The sequence below is a fragment of the Palaemon carinicauda genome, chromosome 18 (assembly GCF_036898095.1).
Source record: "Palaemon carinicauda isolate YSFRI2023 chromosome 18, ASM3689809v2, whole genome shotgun sequence".
Lineage (NCBI taxonomy): Eukaryota > Metazoa > Arthropoda > Malacostraca > Decapoda > Palaemonidae > Palaemon > Palaemon carinicauda.
This window is the reverse complement of record NC_090742.1, coordinates 50703307-50721549: the sequence shown is the minus strand read 5'-3', so window position 1 is coordinate 50721549 and position 18243 is coordinate 50703307. Positions and strand designations below refer to the sequence as shown.

General features: G+C 43.1%; 1 protein-coding gene across 4 annotated transcripts in view; it reads right to left on the bottom strand.

The window, feature by feature from the left end:
- LOC137657816 (uncharacterized) overlaps positions 1-18243 on the bottom strand; it is a 514523-nt gene that overhangs the window by 387149 nt on the left and 109131 nt on the right. For all 4 annotated transcript variants that reach the window (XM_068392347.1, XM_068392350.1, XM_068392348.1 and 1 more), the window contains exons 4-5: positions 9482-10156; positions 8877-8966 (exon numbers count right to left, since the gene is read on the bottom strand). In XM_068392347.1, coding sequence (XP_068248448.1) covers positions 8877-8966; positions 9482-10156 — 765 coding nt within the window. The remainder of the gene's footprint in view (positions 1-8876; positions 8967-9481; positions 10157-18243) is intronic.

Below are 18243 nucleotides of genomic sequence, written 5' to 3'. Positions count from 1 at the left end.
GATTTCGGAATGAGGACGGACGTGACGTCACACAATATGGCCGCACTTTGTTTACATGAGAGTACCAGAGCAATAGCGAAAGAGGATAACTTTGGAAAGGCACCTCAGCTATCTCGCCACCTTTCCCCCTAGAAGCGTTAACGCTATGTGCGGTGCAGATTGCCATGTGGCGTGTCCATGCATGCGTCCCCTGCTGATATACGATATCCTAGAGGGAAACCTTTGGGGTACTCGCACCAGAAGTTAGAATTCTGTGAAACCTTTAGTTTATTCTCTGGGAATATCTAACGTAGTCATATATACCCTTAGGAAGTTACTGAAGGAACCTTCCATCAGGACGACATGGCCATCTCACCCAAAAATAGATTTTTCGCTTCGCTCAAAATCCGTTATTTGTTCCGACACAGATACAAACCTTCGCTATTTATAGGGTGACTTATTCTTAGGAGGGAGGAAGTTCTACCAACTGGCCTTGGTCATGACCCAGGGTTCCTTCTACTGTAATTGATTTTGATCAAATTAGAAGGAACCCTACCCTCGCTAAAATCAAAGTAGTTACAAGGTAACTCACTGATAGCAGCCTGCAGAAGCTTGTGTGAGAGAGACTCATGGCTGGTCTTCACGTAGGAACTCGAGGATTCTAAGACGTATCCAATACCCTCCCTCAAGAGGTATTGGTGACGTAACAAAGTATTCATTCATACCCATGATGCACAAGGGAAATGATTCTTACCTGCAGAGAGGTGAGGTCAGCTATGCTTCGGTCTTGCGGAGCTATTTCCCCAGGGAGGGAGAAGGAGAAAGAAAGAAGTGAGCCACACATTCTTTTCATTCACCCTAGACTAACTCATGTAACCTCAGCCCTCAACCCTCTGCTACTTGTCCATCAAGGAGCCTGAGGCATTAGATCACTTGTTGTGCGGCCACCACAGGACCAATGGAAAAGGTTTCCATGCTCCTGTCGGTTACGTCTTTCAGGTAGTGGGCTATGAAGGTCGTCTGACGCTTCCACACGCCCGCTTCCAATACCTGTGCCACCGAAAAATTCTTCTTCAACGCTAGAGATGTTGTAATGCCTCTGACGTCATGAGCTCTGGGTCAGTTGGACAGAGGAGGATCTGGATATAGAGCGTATTCGATTACTTTCCTTATCCAGGAGGAAATAGTATTCCTTGTGACCCTCCTCTTGACCTTCCCTGTGCTGACAAAAAGTGCTCATACTAGGGGGCAAGCTTTTGCTGTTCTTCTTAAGTAACACCTCAGACTCCTTACTGGACATATTAACAGTTGGTCTGGATCTTCGGTTACAGAACGAAGACTCTCTATCCAAAATGGGCCGAACCTGGAGTCCGGCACACCCGGATTTTGAGTCATAGCTACAAACTCAGGGACGTAGTTGGGGATTACTTCCCCCCATCTCCTAGAGTGGGAGACATCAGCAGATAGACCATGAAGTTCGCTGACTCTCTTGGCCAAAGCCAGAGCAAGCAGGACCACCTGAGGTGAGGTGGCGGTCTGAGGCCTGGCGTAGTGGTTCATAGGGGAAGCTCTTCAGAGACCTGAGGACACGAACCACGTTCCAAGGGGGAGGTCTTAGCTCTGCCTGGGGACAAGTAAGCTCGTAACTGCGTATGAGCAAAGAAGGTTCCGAGGAGGAAATATCGACTCCTTTCAGTCTAAAGGCGAGACTCAAGGCTGAGCGGTAGCCTTTGACTGCCGAGACCGACAGAAGCATTTTTTTCCGAAGGTATACAAGAAACTCCGCTATAGTTGGAACAGAGGCATCGAGGGGAGAGATACCCCTTCCACGACACCAACCACAGAAAACTGACCACTTCGCCTGGTAGACTGCCTCTGTGGATCTCCTGAGGTGTCCAGCCATTCTTTTTGCAACCGGTTGCGAAAAGCCTCTCTGTGTGAGGAGGTGCTGGATAGTCTCCAGGCGTGAAGTCGAAGAGAGGCTACGGCTCTGTAGAAGATATTGGCATGTGGTTGTTTGAGGAGGTCGTACTGTGGAGGAAGCTCCCTCGGGATCTCCGTGAGGAGATGCAGGAGGTCTGGGAACCATTCTGCGTGATGCCATAGCGAAGCTATGAGGGTCATTTGCAAGTTGTTGCTTGCTCGTACCTGGTTGAGGACTTTTCTCAGACAGAACGGGGGAAACGCGTAAGCGTCCAGGTTTATCCACTGTTGTTGAAAAGCATCTTGCTAAAGAGCTTGGGGATCCGGGACTGGGGAGCAGTACAACGGGAGCCTGAAATTCAGGGCCGTTGCAAACAGATCCACAGTCGGGGAACCCCACAAAGTCAGGACTTTGTTGGCTATCAGAGGATTCAAAGACCATTCGGTGCCAACTATCTGAGTCGCTCTGCTCAGCTTGTCCGCTAGCACATTCCGCTTGCCCGGAATGAAGCGAACTGATAGAGTCACCGAGTTGTCCTCTGCTCATCTGAGTATCTCTACTGCAAGATGGCACAGCTGCTGCGAAAAGGTGCCGCCCTGTTTGCTTAGATAAGCTACCACCGTGGTGTTGTCGCTCATCAGCACCATGGAGTGCCCTGCCAGGACCTGGTGGAACTCTTTGAGGGCCAGAAAGGCTGCCCTCATCTCTAAGAGATTTATGTGCTGGTACCTTTCTGATTCGGACCATTGGCCGGAGATGTAATGGTGCAGCACGTGAGCCCCCCACCCTTCTTTTGATGCATCCAAAAAAAGCATCAATTCCGGGGGAGAGATGAGAAGATCGACCCCTTTGCAGAGGTTCGGCTCAGCCAGCCACCACCTGAGGTCCAACTGTTCCTCTAGCCCTATGAGGACTAGGTGATCCGGGGAATCGGAGTGTTGGTTCCACTGGGATTTTAGTCGCCACTGGAGGGATCTCATCCTGAGGCGACTGTTGGGGACCAGTCGGGTCAGGGAAGAGAGGTGACCGAGAAGGCAAAGCCAATACTGCGCCGGGAGCTCTTCCCGACTGAGGAAGACCTGTGCTATCTCCCTCAGTCTCTGCATCCTTTCGTCTGATGGAAACGCTTTGTGCCTTAGGGTGTCTAATCACATGCCTACATATACCAGTTCTTGAGAGGGGAGCAGTTGAGACTTCTCGAGGCTTACCACGATCCCCAGATTCTGGCAAAACCTTAGAAGCTCGTCTCGGTGGCGGAGAAGGGCCGCCTCCGAGTCTGCCAGAATCAGCCAGTTGTCCAAGTATATTAGGAGATGGATGTCGACTCTGTGAGCCCAAGATGATACTAGGGCGAATACTCTCGTGAATACCTGGGGTGCTCTGGAAAGACCGAAACACAGTACCCTGAACTGGTAATGCCTCCGATTGAACATGAATCTCAGATACTTCCTAGAAGACGGGTGAATTGGGGTCTGGAAGTATGCGTCCTTCAGATCTAGAGTGCACATGAAGTCCTGGGGTCTTATCGCTTGTCTGACTGTGTCGGCCGTCTCCATCCTGAAAGGTGTCTGTTCGACAAACCTGTTCCGGGCCGAGAGGTCGATGACTGGTCTCCAGCCTCCAGACGCCTTTTTCACAAGAAAGAGTCTTGACTGTAGAAGCCTGGGGACCCGTCGAGGACCTCCTGGAGAGCGTCCTTCTCCAACATGGACTGGACTTCTCCTTTCACACAAGCATTCAATGGAATCGGCACTCGAGTCAGTGGAGGGAGAGAGAGCGTGAACGGGATACGATACCCTGAACGAATCACCTAGACCGTCCAGGGTTCGGCCCCGTGGTGAAGCCACCTCTGTCAGCGGCTTTGCAGGCATCCCCCCACAGGTAGGCAAATGGGAGGATTGCCTGTCTTATTGGGGCCGGCCTCGGCCAGATCCCTTCTTACCCTTTCCTCCACGGAAGGACTTTTTGCTGTGAAAGGCCTGCTTTGCACCCATTTTACCCTGCTGTTTTAGGTCTCTATCCCTTTTCGGCTGCGGGTTTTTCTGTGCTTTCCGCTGTGGCTGAGAGGGGTAAGGTCTAACTGTTAAGACCTTTTGGATGAGGGAGTTCTGACTAAACTTCCTCCACCTCTCTGCCACCTACTCGATATCCTCGGGATGGAACAAAGAATTGCCCTCGAAAGGAGCATTTCTCAGACTCGCTACTTCGGCCTGAGGGAGATGTCTATAGAGCTTGCTTATGACGGCATCTCTCCTCTTCAGGATAGTGTTGGCCCAAAGGTTCACTACCTGATGGGAGAGGACCTCGATGGCCTGAGTGCCAGATAATAGGAAAGTCTCCAAAGACTTCCCGGAGGACTCCCGAGACAGGTCTTTAGACCGCATCAGTTGTCCTAAGGATCCTAACCAGAAATCCAGCCACGAAGTACAGTGAGCCCTCGCTACTTCGCGGTTCGACCATCGCGGATTCACGACTTTGTGGACTTTTTTCATTAACTACGGCATCCGATTTCATCAGCAAACCACTATTTTTTGGGGAAACATCATTTTATTCTAGAAAATTGCTACTCTTTAAATAGTTAATTGCACATTAAAATTAAAAAAGCGTGTACTTTTGTTTTTAAATTTCGGGTGTGTTTTAAAAATCGAGTATTGTTGACTTCTTTTTGTTTTACTTTTGGCTGTGATCAGATCAGCTGACGTCTAGCTGCCGGTCTCAAGAATATGCGCGTACGAAGTATTGTTTATACCATTTCTTAACTTATTTAAACCATCTATACAGTTGATATTAGATAAGTACCAATGTGTTATAACCCCCCCCCTCTCTCTCTCTCTCTCTGTGGGCTACTTTTCACTACCTCTCATTCCTTACCTCTATCTCACTAACAAATGAAATCCTTGTTGCTTCACAAAGTTTCATTTATATTGAAAATCAATCATGATTCAATTTTCCTTACTTTCTCCAATCTCGCACTATGTCACATCGAACGTTATAGCGGTAACTTAATTGTTCAACAACTTTAAAAATCGGCCTAGTACTTGCTTCTTCTCTTACTTTTTTTTTTTTAGATGGTTTCATAATTGAGGGGGGTACAAGTTGACTTATAACTGAAGTTAGGAAAAGTATTTTGGATATGGAATGGAGAATCATCTTTAGTAACAGTTTGGAATTATCGTAAATTATCATTCGGTCATTAGCGGCAGTTTGTTATTGTTGATTAAACGCCAAAAAAAAAAAGAAAAAAAATTGTTTTCCTGCTTTGCTACGTATGTAGGATTTTATATAGATACGGTAAATAATATTTGTAATAACATATTTACTAAAAGCTTTTAATATCATTATTTATCACTTTCATCATGCGTGTTTAATGCCTTCGTTTGTTTGTTTATTAAGATCAAAGATGGAGAGTACAGTAAACGAATGGAAGGTTTCCGTTTCAGGCGGCGTCATAAAGAAAAACATTATATAAATGGCATTCATTTCATTTACTTGGAAGTCCTAAGAAAAATTAAGTATAACAAAATCAACATATAATCAATACTTGGTAAGATTGCTGTCGATGCAAAAACTAACCTATACACAGATATGTAAATGCGTCTGTTTCTTCATTATGATCAGAGATAAACGTAAACAAAACATTGGTTGTCATTTTTTATCGGGCTTTTTGGCATGTTTAGGAAACGCATGATATAAAATCGCCTTTAATATTTATGCCTGTTTTAGTTTAGGGTACTGTAGTACATGCATTAAGTGTTCTGTACATTAAAGGGTAGTTTGTTAACAGTACTACGTAAAGGGAAGGTTTTAAAAGTCTGAATATACAGTACATGTTAAATAAATACGTAAATATGTTGTCCCTACTTCGCGGATTTTCAGCTATAGCGGCCGGGTTTGGAACCTATCTACCGCAATAAACGAGGGTTCACTGTAGCCTGCATGGCGTACTTCGCCACCTTTTCCTGGTTTAGGATTTCAGAGGCCAAAAAGGAGACTGTAAGTCCCATAAGTTTCTCAAAGGGGGTGGCCTTCGAGAGTGCCTCTATAGAGTGGTCAAGAGGCAGCGTTGGAAGAGATTCCCCGAGGATCTCGTAGTACCTCCTCTGAAACACATGCAGAGGAGGTAGGAGCTTGGAGGACAAGTTGGAGTGGAGAGAAGAGGTGGACCCAGTTGCCTGGGACACTGCCTTCTGTTTGGCACTCTTCAACCCCTTTAACCAGGGCAAAGCTGCACTGGTCCTATGAGGTGTCTGAGTGCCATAGAACTGGCCAAGGACCGTTTCTTTTCCATCTAGAGGGGCTGCCGATGAATCTGGAAGTCCACTGATGGAACGGATGCAGGCTAGGACCTACCAGAAGGCGTGTTCCAACCCCTTCCTCTCATCCTCTGTAAGCTTAGGGCTAGCAGCTGCTGGCAGAGAGTCGTCCTCGAGATCGCTCTGCCCTTCCACGTCCAAGCTCACATCCATAGGAGCAAGGCGTGGGTTGAAGTCGTCAACTGTATAGATTGGGGATAGGGACACTACCAGGGAGGTGCTTGCTTCCGGCTGCCTGGGAGGCAGTGAGGAAGGAAGCCTGGCCGAGGATTTGGGGATGGTGAACAAATCCTTCGGTTCCCTCCTACGAGGTCGGAGGTCTTCTGTCCGCATGGGCCTAGAGGACTCCGTCGGCTTACGGGTGGAATGTAAGTCCATTGCCGTACGGGGTGAATCCCGTCCGGTCGCAGGTCCTGCCTCCTTAGACACTATCTCGACCGGTAAAGAACGGAAGGAGTCTCCATAGTAAGTAACCCTATCCTCCTTGGGGGGCGAAGGACAAATCCTTTTCCTTTCCCACTTTGGCCTGGCCTGTGGCGTCTTGAACTGCAGGGGGCTACCCTGAGGTTCATGCCTAATCTCCTCCAGAGGTCTTTTGCGAGGGGATGATCGTCTCCCCTTGCCAAGTTGGTAACACTGTCACCATCGTTCATAGCAAGAAACATGTTACAGAAGTATATAAAGTTAGCTTGCTTGCTTGCAGAAATACCATCTTGAGAGTCAGATCCATGTCTTCGCAACCTTATATAGAGGTTCAAAATGAACCCTAGAATGGGCCCTAAGAACAAGAATTAAGTTCCTCTGTGAGGCCTCAATTCCTGCTGTGAGCAAGGTTGCTAAAAATTTTAACAAACATGGAGCAATCCACGACGAAGTTTCCACCATTCAGTCAAAAAACTTTGCTTAGATCAGAGTGATACCCTTTCACTACCAAAACTGAAAGGAGCTTGAGGCAAAATACGACAAGAAAATCAGCTACCTATTAAAAGATACTACGATGGGAGATACCTGCCGCATACAACATTAATCGCAAAAACTCGCCAATTTCGCTCTTGCTTAGAGGGGATGTTGGATAACGTCAACCTCTGAAGCACAAACAAATCTATTGGTAATGACAAAGTTATGTCATAGGTATTGAGGTTATTCCATGGCTCCTAAAAGACATCTTTGAATGCTACAAAAACACAAGGTGCTTTCTGTTCAAATCATCAAAGAGCTTCACAAGGAGAACAGCCTTTCTGTCACGAGGGTGAATATACCACCGTTAAACCTTGACCGAGTTAGTTGACGAGAGAATTCCACTATTGAGGAACCCATTACCGGTTGGTAAAAGACTGTAAAGCAAGCAACTGCTTGCAGTATGAGAACGTTGATGGAAAGGCGATGTTTTTTCTTCGTCCACACCACACGAGGCCAGTCCTCCAAATATGCACCCCACCATTCGTCGAGGCCTCAAAGAAGAAAAGCATTTCCGGGGGAGGAGAGTTCAATGTAACTCTCAGGGTAAGATTTCTATCAACCAAACACCAACAAAAATCCTCCCTAACCTCCTAGTAGAGTGGCATAGAGTGAGGAAGGGTCTATGGCAGCTGACCAGTGATGCTTCCAAGTCCCCTGAAGTGATTACAAGTGAAGACACCTGTGAGCCACAAGTTTCCCTAAGGATGAAAGTATTTAATAACTTACCATCGCCTAGTAGGTTGATCTCGAATGCTTAAGAAAGTACATCTTTCATGAACTTGCTGATGTGAGCATCTGACAGAAAGACTCTCTGCTGTCATATCTATTAGCACGCCCAAGTTCTACATCCTCTGCTCCAACATTCCAACATATATAACAATCCCAAGATCATGGCAAAAACAAAAGCAAATGCTCTTCATCTTAACACAACTGTGACTCTGAGGATGTCAGTATCAGCTAATCATTCAGATACTTCACCACATATATCCTGTGTGATTGGGCCCAAGATTACTTCATGGTGAACAGATGCATTTCCACATGCAGGGGGTTGGAAATAGGAAACAGTCTTAAAGTGGTAAACTTTCCCATTGAGAACGAACCAAAGGAACTTCTGAGATGACTGATGGACGGGTACTTGAAAGTACGGTTGGACAAGAAATTCCTGGCACACCTGGCTCTGATGAACTGCACCCTGTCACACCATTACTACATAGTGAGTAACCAAACAGATAGCAAAGGAAAAACATGGCAGGGATGGTGGGTGGGGCTACTGACAGGAACTTACACCGCAGTATGGGTGTGACAGGATGCGCTTCCTCAGAGCAAGGTATGCCAGGATGAGGGAAATTTTATTCAAACTGAAGAGAAATTTATTCCACAGTTCGAAAATACTCTTACCCGCCACAAGACTTCAACAAGGAAATAATATTTTGTGACTTCCTCAAAGCATTCTCTTGTTAAAAGGGTCCACCTCCACTGAAGACATTCTCTTAATTAAAGGATGAAAAGTTTGTCTAAGCATAAGAAAAAAGTTTTTGATTGAAATTATGTAAAATTCAAGTCTAAACCTATACACCTCTAGCTACTAAATTATACATAGTGATAAAAAGGTTTACAGCTAGAAGAATACAACACAACATAATTTTCATAATGGATAACTAATCATAAAACACCTTGAACATGAAATAACTTGTACCTACCCTTTGAGCATTTTCTTCAGATAATGAAGAATTGTATCTTGCTAAAATGTTATCAACAATACTGCCCATAACACGGGGACTCAAAGAGAGCTGGAAAATAACAAAGAAAGATGTTTCACATAAGGGTGCCTGATGAGTTTTTTAATCAATATTTACATTTAAGAAGTTTTGCCTAAAAATTTCACTTACTCAACAAATACCAAAGTAATGATTCTAAAAAATCTTATCAAGTAAAACTGGTTATTTTTTAATTGTTTTTATATCAAGTCTTTTTTTCCCCAAAAAAAATCATAAAAATAACCAAATTGTACAAGAAAAAAAAATAACCTAAAAAATTAATAAAAACCTTAGACTAAAATAAAATGATGAATTCCTTTAGCAAAGGCAACTACACTTGCTATTTCCAGAAGACTATGCTTAAAAAGAATGATGTAAACAAACATCAGACAATGGAAACTTTATTAATAACTTTCGATGAATAATGTTTGCCTACATCTTTAAAACTTTATCAACACATAATCTGAAAAGGCTTCACGCAAAATGCAAAGTTTAGCGATGACTAATAAATCACTTAATTTTAGAAGTTAGAATTAACAAACTCTCACCTTTCTGTTCTGGTCTTCAAAGAGGGATGCAGTGTAGAGAAGGCTTAGTAGCATTACCTTACTTGGTAAAGTCTCATTCGGTACCATAATGCAAGATTGAATGAATTTTTCCATCATTTCTTCCTGGCATTTCCCAACTTTGAGAGCCATTCCCACTTCAGTTAATTTCAAACCAACTTTCAGTGCCAATATGGTATTCTGGTCACAACCTTCTTCCAATAGAGTAACCAATAAACGGGTGGTTTTACTGAACTCGGAACATTTGCCAGAAATAGTCAAAGACTTTGCATATTGCAGAACTATATGAATTAAAGATAACACAACATCCCCACTGTAACTTGAACCTTTTTTCAATTGTTTAGTTACACAATTGATAACAACTAAACAAAACTTCTCTGCATTTCCTAAGGACTTATTTACATGTTCATAATTGGATAAAATTTGCATTGCTTGGTCACAAACTTTAGTTATGCTGGCTCCAGTTGCTAGTAAGAAAACCAATGAATACTGTTGAAGAGTCAGTGCCTGTAGCGGAGCTCCAGCAACTAAGCTTGCATTCCATATGCTAAGATACATATTCTTCACAATACTATGTGTATCCCCACTTGTAGCATTGCATGCATTTAAGTAAGGCTCTACATCCCTCAGCAGCAAAGTTAAATACTGATGAAACTCCTGTAAAAAAAAGAAGTGAACTTCTCTCAGAATGGTTCTTCAGAAACTAATCTTACATTACACACTTCTGTGAAATTAAAAACTCAACAGATAGGTAATTTTAAAGTTTTTAAAGTTTTTAATGTTTGACAATCAGATTTTCATAAAATACAGTATATTACTTACAAAACAGAATTTAATATCAAAATTTCTTATTTATATAATCTCTTGGTGTTCATACTGCTTCTTCTCCAGATGCTTGGCTTAATTAATATTTACCAGTAAGATTTTCCACTTTTGTTTCTATTTCCCTCACTTTCTCTCTTTCCTTTAAGCATACTACGTATTGTAGTTGTAATATGATATCCAATATAGCAGTAACAATAACAGTAATAATTATAGTAATGAAATAGTAAAGTCAGTCCTCCTCCATTATCAGACTAGGTAATAGAAACACCCGCGATAAGTGAAAAACTGCTTAATATTGGTGCTCTAGGACAAGTCAACTCATAGCCCCTAAAACAAATGACCATTGCTTACACGCAGTTGACCTACACCGTAAATAACTCACTGCACTATACTACTGTTTTCCCTTGATTTCTATCACAGTATTATAGTTTATATTACTTTACAAAGTTATCTTTTACATTACTGACAGAGCACCAGTAAGGCTACAAGGTAAGACTACTCATAACAGTTAAGTCATTGTTGTTCCTATCTAACAACACTCACTGATACTGTAGCGAATATTCCAGTAATATATGTACAGTTCACTTTAATTAGCTAAGGTGAGATGACACATCACTCAGAAGTGATCACTGCCTTCGCGAGAATGCCTCACAACCTTACCAGCTCAGCACCTAATATGTAGCGTGCATCTACATATACAGTAGTACAGTATTTCGTATGCAGATTGTACTGTAAATACACTGGTGGTTTTTTCAATAAAATGATATTTCCATAATAAAATAAATTTTTGAATATACTTACCCGCTGGTTATATAATGGCTAAAGTCCCCGATGCCCACGGCAGAAAATTAAAAATCTCTTGCGCAGCTTAGCGCATATAAGCCAGGTGTACCCCAGCGCCCTCGCGGTACCACAGGTAGAACTATACTCAACCACTTCAGATTTTCCATGCCCCATGGTCTCTAGAGGGGAGGAGGGTGGGTCTAAAACTTATATAACCAGCGGGTAAGTATATTCAAAAATTTATTTTATTATGAAAATATCATTTTTAAATATAAAACTTACCCGCTGGTTATATAATGGCTGATTGACACCCATTGGTGGCAGGTCAGAGACAGCTGCATAATTGGAAATTCACTTAAGAGTTACATAAACAACTTAAGTGGTTCTAACCTGATAAGGAAGCTGACAGCAATGCTCTGCCTCATTTTGTCTGCTATCCTTAGGAGATCCAGTGATCCACTCGGGGCTGATGATCTCTAGGAGCTGTCAAACGGTACAACCACCCATGACATGACAGGACCACTAATACCCTTGTTCCGGGCGCTCTCTAGGAACAAAATGACCACCTGACTAGGTCAAAGATTGCGGAAGACTTCACGTACAATCATAAAAATATATATAACAGTTCCAAGAGAAGAACAGGGGTACTAGGAATTTAGGGAAATGTAGTGGAGAATGTTTCACCTACTACTGCACTCGTTGTTGCAAGTGATCCCAAAACGTAGACGTCTTCATAGAGACTGAACACGGTAAAAGTAATGCAAGGCGAATACAGGATTACCCCTTCACAAGACTGTATACGCGATGCTTTGCAGAAAACAGTTTAGTTTAAAAATTACAGAAGTTTCTACAGCTCTTAACTTCGTGAATCTTTACTCTTTCAACATCTTATGATCTGTCACCCAACCGTGTGGAAGAACCTTTGTAATCAAAGTCTATATGAGATGACAGAATGTTTAGACATAGATAGCGCAGGCTTCTTGACCATGCACCTAAGAGTTATGAATAGACTCTTAACTTCTTTGTTCTTGTCCCAATAAAACTTCATCGTTTTAATCGGGCAAAAAACTCTTCTCAGCCCATCACAAACCAAATTCGAGAGAATAGTGATCCCGAAAGATTTAGGCTATGGACGAGAAAGATGTTTATTAATGACCAAGAATCCAGGTTGCAAGGCACCTATGGCTTAACCAATGTGAAGTCCGTGTTCTTGCTAAAAGAGTGAACTTCACTGACTCTCAACTATGGTAGACTTACTCAGAAAGTCTCCAAAGTTAGGCCTTAAAAAGAAACCAAGTGTAAAGGGTCGGATCTGTCACTACCACGAAGCTCCAGAAACGAACCCTAAATTTTAGGCTGGAGCATCTTGCTGATGCCTCTAAGTCCTCTCAAATGATCTGAGATGATCTATAAAGTCTCTATTTGATAGAATCAATCTTCTGCGTCTGAAGAAAGATGCCCGCATATTCCTGTACCCTTTGATGGTCGAGGAGGGAAGAAAATGTGTTTTCTTCTAAGGTCTAAGAAAAAATAGGCCAATTGTGTTAGAGTTACCTAATGAAGAGCCGGCTGTAGCTCTACACCACTCCATAAGGCACTCTTATTGGGTTGGAAAACCTTGAGGCAAATGTCCTTTGTACAAGCGAAAGCCTCCGCTGTCTCCTTCGAACAACCCTCTAGATTTTAGGGGTTTTCCGAAATACTGGAGGCAGCTAGACCTAAAGCTTGATGGTTTAACATAAAACGTTCGTGAACCTGACACGGGGAAAAGGACTAAAGACATGCTTCCAGCATGGTCCCAGCATGAGTCCAGAACGGTTCCAGCATGTTGCCTACACTCAACATGTCATGAGAGAGAATCGGGATCTAGAACCGCCTCCCAAAACTCGTCCATATCGGTCGCAAGAAACCGATATTAAAGCTAGGCTTGTTGAAAAGAAGCGTCAACCACGTGAACCTCATGCTGCGAGGTTAAGACCTGATTCGTGTGTAATCAGCGAGTGTTCAACAAACTTAAAGCCAAAGCTTGACAAGAGGGAGCGTTAGCTGCGAGGCCAGAGAGACGCAAAGGAGAGACAATAGTCTGGTTAAACTGCTGTGAAAAGAGACTTGACTGTATGCGTCTAGCATGCGACCATAATGTCGCATGTGGTTGCATTTCCGTAAGGTGTCAGTGTGTTGTATGCGTTCACCTTGTCGTGTGGGTACAGAGCTGTGTGTGCCCCGCTTGTTGTAAATCTACAGCGTGCTGCGTCGAGGCGACAGCATCGCGTCCGGTCATTGACGGAAAGACAGAACTGATTGCCGAGAGTTGTCCACGTGGGGGATGCGTCCGCATGAGTGATAGTCACGCGTCCCGCAGAACTCGAAAATGGGTCGACTTGTTGAAAGGATCAACTTTGACTGTTAGCGTCCAACATACGACCAGACTGGCGTCTGCGTCTGGGACTGCGTGAGGGAGAGACCAGAACTTGCGTCTGTGTCTGCATGACGTCTGCCGTAAGAGAGAGACCAGACTGCTACAAGCACCCGCTCTAACGCTTCTCATAACACGAGCATATCTCTGCGAGGAAGCGTTATTAAGCATAGGAGAACTATGCCTTCTTACACAAATCGGAAAACCATTTCTTTAATCTATGGTAGTCCTTAGACTCTTTAGGAGAAAATTTTCTCCCCCCCAAGAATCGTAAACGCTAAACACAGAGGAAATAGACCTCTTTTAGCTCAGACCAAATCTACACTCGCGGGGTAGCGAGTGCGCCAACTCAAGCATGGGCGAAGGCCGGGAGAAAACATCAACCGCAGTCCTGTGAGCGACCTGGGAGAGTCCCTATGACATTTCAAGCGCGCCTTGTGCGCGAACTGAACGTATCCAATGCTGTGAGACACCGTCAACAGTAGTCGCTAGACCTCAGAAGAAATTAATAGACCTTTCTCCAAACTGGGGAAGGAGAAGAAGTGTGAACAGAAGCAAACTGAGCACCTTTTCCCCAGAAGAACTATGTGTCTTACACGATTCTGGTGCTGACACGTCGCCTTCTTCCGAAAAGAAAAAACTTCCGGCGAACGTTAGATACTGCAGGATAAGTAAATAGAAAACATACGACTCCTGAAAGGTCTTGGACAAATTGATTGGTGACTACCAATTCTAGGTTATGCGTTCTTCGATGAGGACAAAGTCCTTCCTCCCTGAAAGTGAGTCAGAATCCAGAGGAAGAGCTAGGATTATATGTGACTTGTCTGACTTCCGCTTCTCTCGCGGAAGAAAAAACACACCTGCTGCGAAGGTCAGTTCTGTTCGCGTGCATACATGACGAGTAACTACCTAGTCTGGTAGACAGGGAAAACGTAGAATGTTATTCTCATCAGGGAACTGCATTCTAATATGCAGAAAACAGTTACAAGGTCCCTGATACCATAGCGATGACGAACTGATCGCTTCAAGACATTCCAACTCCGCTCTTTTCAAGATACTATTTAACATGGTTGTGATATCATAGCTCGCCAATCATAGGAGAAGAAAAGAGCATTACTTCATCATTCCAAAGTGGAGAGAGACCGTCTTGGACTGCATCAACAATATCGCTCGGAGAAACAGACGTTTAATGCACAAGGTCCGCGAAGAACCTCAACCTACCGACCTTCCTTCTCCCAAGGGTTGGAACGTAAGTTGGAGATATAGGACTAGGGGCAAGGTAAAAACGAACAAACACCTCCTCCAGAGCACTGCGCTATGTTTACGAGTCACTAACAAGAGCGGTTTAAAAACATAAAACATTAAATCATAAAAGATCTGCCCGTGGAGGGAGATATACTTTCACGTTCTATTCTCATAAAGGCCCTAATGCCCTTTCTGTTGTAGCAGCTGCAAGCGCTGTATCAATCTCTACAGTAAGGTTCGTTATTTTCCTGAGAATGATTTAATGTTAATTCATTACTTTATTTTACCATTAATTTACTAGGCCTTCATTCCCTAAAGGAGCCCTTTGGGTTAAAGCATCTCGCTTTCCCAACTAGGGTTGTAGCTGGCTTGTAATACAAATAAAATAAAATAAATAGCGACACCATCAACTCAACTAGCGAAAACTCTGAAGTCGAAACGAGGAGCAGCAGGTGAAAAATATGAGGGAAACTCTTTAGAAAAATTCTCATGAGTTTCTGAAAGTTATTCCCTTCCTTTAACAATCTCTATCCTAGGAAGAGAAGTCTTGATTCTTAGGAATCCACTCCTTATGATTCTGAATTCAGACCTCAATACTTAGGGGTTTTAATTCTAATTCTCCCAACCAAGAGTTAGCCTAGCAGGCCTTGGTCCAAGAATATAATATCTTTCTAGTTAAGAATTATTTCTTAATACAGCGCCCGAGCAACAATAACTTAACACTAGACGTTCATGGTCAGGTAGACATCAAAGTCTATAGTCATAGGTAACGAAGCGTTCACCCCGACGCTGAAGCGTCCACCCCGACACTGAAGCGTCCACCCCGACGCTGAAGCGTCCATACTGATGCTGAAGCGCCCACACTAGCGCTGAAGCGTCCACACTGACGCTGAAGCGTCCACACTGGAGCTGAAGCGTCCATACTGACGCTGAAGTGTCCATACTGACACTGAAAGCGTCTACACTGACGTGGCGCTTCGCTCCATTCCGTCGACGTTCCGTTTCCGTTGCCGCACCGTTCCGATGACGCTTCGCCGGCTCTGCTGCCTGGCGAACGACGGCGCGTCTGTATAGACTGATACTAGGTGCTATGAGCCGTCGGTTTGCGTCGAGCAGTCGAAGTAAAGCATCCACTTTCCCCCACCATCGAACATTGCGATTGGTAGGCCGCCTGTGCGACAACGAGTCCTCACCGTTAAAGACACGACGCCTGTGCGTCCATGGCAAAGACCGGAATCGAGACACCCAACCGCACTGTTAACAGCAGGCTGAAAAGACTACATAAACGAAGATAGATGCTGTTTCATGCCTAACTACAAAGATCAAGGATCAACCTTAGGCGAAACGTATTCAGCATTAACTGCGTCGAACCATAGCGCTAGCCACTGTCGAGAGACGACACCCATCAGGTGGGGTGGCGGCACTGCGTCTGCGCCGCATGAAACGTAACACACGCAGAACGAATCTAATTTTGTTTTCAGCTTAGCGCCTTTGAAAACACTAATACCTCGCTTTATCTATAGCGAGGGTGAGCGTTCTGGTGATCGACAGAAAAAGCTCGAGAGGACTTCAGTTCGGGTCTAAAAGACTGTAACGCCTGGTTACCCTCTCGATTCCTTTCGCCGTTTGACTTAACTTCTCCCCTTGGTCCGGGAGCTCGACAGAGGTCTAAGGCTAGGATAACGACAGGTCCGAATAGAAGCACTCTCCACTGAATAAAATTCACTGCACAATTTATCACTAAAAAATTTGCACTTTACTCTTTGGCACAAAGATAGTTTCATAATTACCTGAAAGCCAAAGTATACACTCTCTCAAAGGAAATGAACTCCGTAGGGAGAGACTTATCATTCTGTCACTGGACAATTGATTGAATGGGAAAGCAAAAGTACCGAATCCCATATAAATGTAACAAAATATTAAATATCAAATATTACCTTAATAGATATAATAATCATAAATTAAAATACAGTAAACCCTTAAATTAAGGGGTTCCAATAAAAGATGAACCATCACTCGTATCATTGGAACATCTACAAATAATATACGAACAATTTAGTATTCCGAAAACCACCAAAGCAACAACGATACATAGAATCGTGCGCTACGACAAATGTAAAGAATACTGCATTGTATAAAATAAACTGAACTGTAACTTCCTTTAATCTCTGACTAAGGAAAAATACTGAAAGGATCAATTAATAGCAAAATAAAATGTTCCTTTTATAAAGTACAAATGAAGACTTGGGAAGTAAGAAGAAAGTACTATTCATGAAATCGCTACAATATGTGTAACATCGTAACGATACTGATTACTGCGTAACAAAAATAAACTGAACGGTAGTTAATCTTTGCAAACATATCGAAGATTATCTAAAGAAAAATATTAAAAGAATAAAATTTTCTCAAAATAATTCCTTTAATTTAATTTATAACTTAAAATTCTAAAAGCATAAACACATATTCTTTGTAAAAGGCATGACAGACTTTTAGCCTACGGAAGAGGCTGTGACGTCATCAATGGTCAAAATGTTTACATTTCGCCCCTATGCTTTCGTAAGGATTAAAATAGGTTGAAAAACCTTCCAACCCTACCTTTTAAGTTATAAATACGTGATCACAGATCAAATAAAACAAATAAGCGAAAGCCAAAACTCAAAAACGTTAATACATCACCAAATAAGGTCCAAACAGAGTAAGAAAACAAGAGAGAATTTCCAATAGTTCAGCCAGCTATGGCGGCAGAGAAAATCTGAATTGGTTGAGTATAGTTCTACCTGTAGTACCGCGAGGGCACTGGGGTACACCTGGCTCATATGCGCTAAGCTGCGCAAGATATTTTGAATTTTCTGCCGTGGGCGTCGGGGACTTTAGCCATTATATAACCAGCGGGTAAGTTTTATATTTAAAATTTATGAATATTCCTCCTAAACTGATTACAATAACAGTGAAAGAAAAAATGGAGTTTTTATGATAAAACAAAGTTTTGTGAATACTTACCTGGCAGTTATATATACATAGCTAATTATCTCTATTTCGGCAGAATTTTTCTAAAACTAGGCAACCGCCTTGTGGTGGTTGGGTGGTAACACCCGTTAAAGGGTGTAAAAAAAAAGACTTTACTACTAACGTACAATATGACTTACCATTTTTTTAGTTCTACACAGCCAAATCTTGTGATGCATTATTGAACAGGAGGCGTACATGTATATGTAGTCCTACATATACGGTGCATAACAAATCCTTATGGAACTTGACACCAGTTACTTGACAAACACTTGTGGTAATGCTTTCACAATAAAGGAAGTTGGGAGAATGAGACAAGTGAGCCAGGGAAGTGACATTATGCCAGGAGGGATATGGCATGAAAGTTACATGAAAAGAATCAAGGTAGTTTGAAAATATTGGAATATACCCACCAATTATAACCGCAAGGTTCTATGAAGAAGTGACACTATTAAAAATATCATGCAGA